This window comes from Erythranthe guttata, chromosome 1 (assembly GCF_056151865.1).
Source record: "Erythranthe guttata isolate IM_541 chromosome 1, IM_541, whole genome shotgun sequence".
NCBI lineage: Eukaryota > Viridiplantae > Streptophyta > Magnoliopsida > Lamiales > Phrymaceae > Erythranthe > Erythranthe guttata.
The window spans coordinates 8,412,902-8,415,731 of NC_142533.1; the positions used below are offsets into that span (position 1 = coordinate 8,412,902).

At 31.8% G+C, this 2,830-nt stretch overlaps 1 protein-coding gene across 1 annotated transcript; it reads left to right on the forward strand.

Moving 5' to 3' along the window:
• Window positions 1-432: 432 nt before the first annotated feature.
• Window positions 433-2,309, forward strand: LOC105962862 (xyloglucan endotransglucosylase/hydrolase protein 3). Its single transcript, XM_088816064.1, has 4 exons — window positions 433-598; window positions 698-798; window positions 880-1,082; window positions 1,937-2,309. Exons 1-4 carry the CDS (start codon window positions 433-435, stop codon window positions 2,307-2,309), a joined length of 843 nt encoding a protein of 280 aa, XP_088672190.1.
• Window positions 2,310-2,830: the final 521 nt, after the last annotated feature.

Below are 2,830 nucleotides of genomic sequence, written 5' to 3' on the forward strand. Positions count from 1 at the left end.
TGTTAAACTTGCATAATTTTTCCATAAAATTTCACAAATATCAGTGATGAACCTAATGGTAGATCACTAGATCTCCATAAATTATGAAAATATTTCCTTGAGGTTTGACCAAGATTTATTCTAAAATTTAAATAAACTCCAGAAGTACAATTACTCCATTATGGTTTAATATTCTCAGTATCATTGACCTAATCAAATATATTCGTATCTCGTTACAACAGTTGTTGCTATACATTGCAGAATTCAACTTGAGTCTTTGACACTTGACATTTATTTATTCAAATTACATAATATTCGTGTAATAATATGATTTACGTACTAAATACCACATTTTAATTTAAGAAACAACCAATTAACTTACGGGATCGGTGTAGTATTTAATAATGTAACAACATGAAAAAAACCATGGTAATATATCGAAGTCGAAGAATAATGTCACGACTCGGTTTTCTAGCCATTCTTCTTGGTGCATTTTTTGTTGTTACAAATGGAGCAAATAAAACCTTTTATGATTACTATTCTTATCTTTGGGGAACTGATCACTTTATTATTAATCCCCAAGGAACAGAAGTCCAATTAAAGTGTGATAAGTCCTCCGGTATACGACGATTCGTTATAAGACGAACGAATTAACTATTTCTTTTTATAGATAAAACTATTAATTATTTTGATTGAATATATAAATGCATTTATGTAGGTGCTGGATTCCGATCCAAATCTCAGTACGCATTCGGAGTTTTCCGTATAAAAATGAAGATACCAAATAAGAAAACTGGAGGGATTGTAACAAGTTTCTACGTAAGGGCTATATCGATTTTTTTATTTTTTTTATGAAATTAATTATCATATTAATAATGTGTATTTATTTGTAATTGGCAGTTAACTTCACAAGGTGATAATGAGGACCCGGGTGCAAATCATTTTGAACTCGACTTCGAGTTTTTCGGGACAACCAACGCAACAATACAAACCAATGTTTTTATGAACGATAGTGGGCATAGAGAACAAGCGTTCAAACTTTGGTTTAATCCAGCATGGGATTTTCACACTTACGAAATTCGTTGGAACCCGTACTTGATACTGTAAGAACATGCATCCCTTACTTAGCTTGCGGCTTTCTAATGTTTTCGTTTATTCTATGCTGCACTGTATGAAATTCATTTTTGGGTAGATTTTTACTATTTATTTACACACAGGCGAATACACACATCCACGTTACGTGTAAGTAAATAATCTGCGAAAAATTTATCCGGTGTAGCTTAAATTTGATGGTTTCAATTTATTCTATGTTAATATAGCATTTCACCTATAATATTAATTTATAACATAGGGCAAATTACGGTCACCCCTGAGTTATGGTCAAATTACGAAATCTCCCTCATCCTTGAGTAATTACAGCCACTCCCGCCAACTATGTATTACCTTACGAAAATATCCCTCCAGAGGTAAATTTAGGGATGTTAAATCGGTAAAACGAATCGAAATTTCGATACGCCAACATTTCATATCGTTTACCGAACTGAATATACGATTTGGTTCGATAAATAACCGAATTATATAATTTTATGTAAAACATTTAAAAGGAGAGGGTGGCTGTAATTACCCAAAGGTCCTTTTGTTCCATAATTTGTCCTTATAACATATTATCCAGATTAGGAATAATAATAAAATGTGTGTAAATATGGAAACTGTCACAAACTCATGATCAATGTTCTAATAATATAAAGGAATATTCTAATATCTTTTTAATTTAATCATATATTTGTATAATTTATTCTAGATGTATGTCAAACTTTCACCTTTCTTTAATCATATTGTAACTGAATAAAAGTGATTGACTTAATTTTAGTAATATATTAATAATTTTTCTGATGATATATGATATATTAAATAATTCTATTTGTTCTAAATTTTGTAACAATGGTTGTGATTGCAGATTCTCCATTGATAACATTCCTATAAGAGTGTACTATTACACAGTATTACAACCCTATCCGATTGTTCCGATGTACGTACAAGCAAGTATATGGGACCCACCGCCCGAATGGACTTGGCCCGGACCGGTCAACTGGGAAAACGCACCCTTCATCGCGCACTATTCCGATTTCGGGTTCGACGCTTGCCCTGCGCCAACTGCAAATATTAAGGAATGCTACAGCGATAGATACTATTGGAACAACCTTAGTTACATACAACTCAGTGACCATGAGAAAGAAGTGATGAAGACGTACCGACAAAAGTATATGACTTACGACTATTGTGACAACCCTTCTACTAGGAAACTTGAATGCGCTTACGAAAACAAATAATTGTGCACGAAAAAAGTATAGAACTACTGTTGTTGTGCAATGGTAACCGTCTGAGTTATCGTCCGAGTATAGAAGTACATCTATAACAAAAATAAATGCTTATTATCATCCGAGTTTTAATTTATCAAAATTTCAGTTATCACTTATCAGGGGATCTTCGACTCATATCGACAACGAATTATAGTTTATTTTCATTATGTTTTTAATTAGGGATATCTCTAGTACATGAACTACCAATTGAACATGTGAGTGAAACTCATGATTGTGAAATAATAAACCCATAAGGTTGGATAACTTTGACCGATGAATGTATGTATCGTCGGTCAATGTCGTTTTCATCGATGCCTTCGTATAAAGGATAATTAGGGTTTCAATTTTTTTTTTATTTAACTGGTGAAAAAGTTATGAGGAATTGAGTACATAAGATTTTTGTTTTATTGATTTCTTTGATGCTAATTATGGATATAAATTTCCATAATTTTCTTATGATATTAATTATTTTAGTAATGAAGTTTATTTTT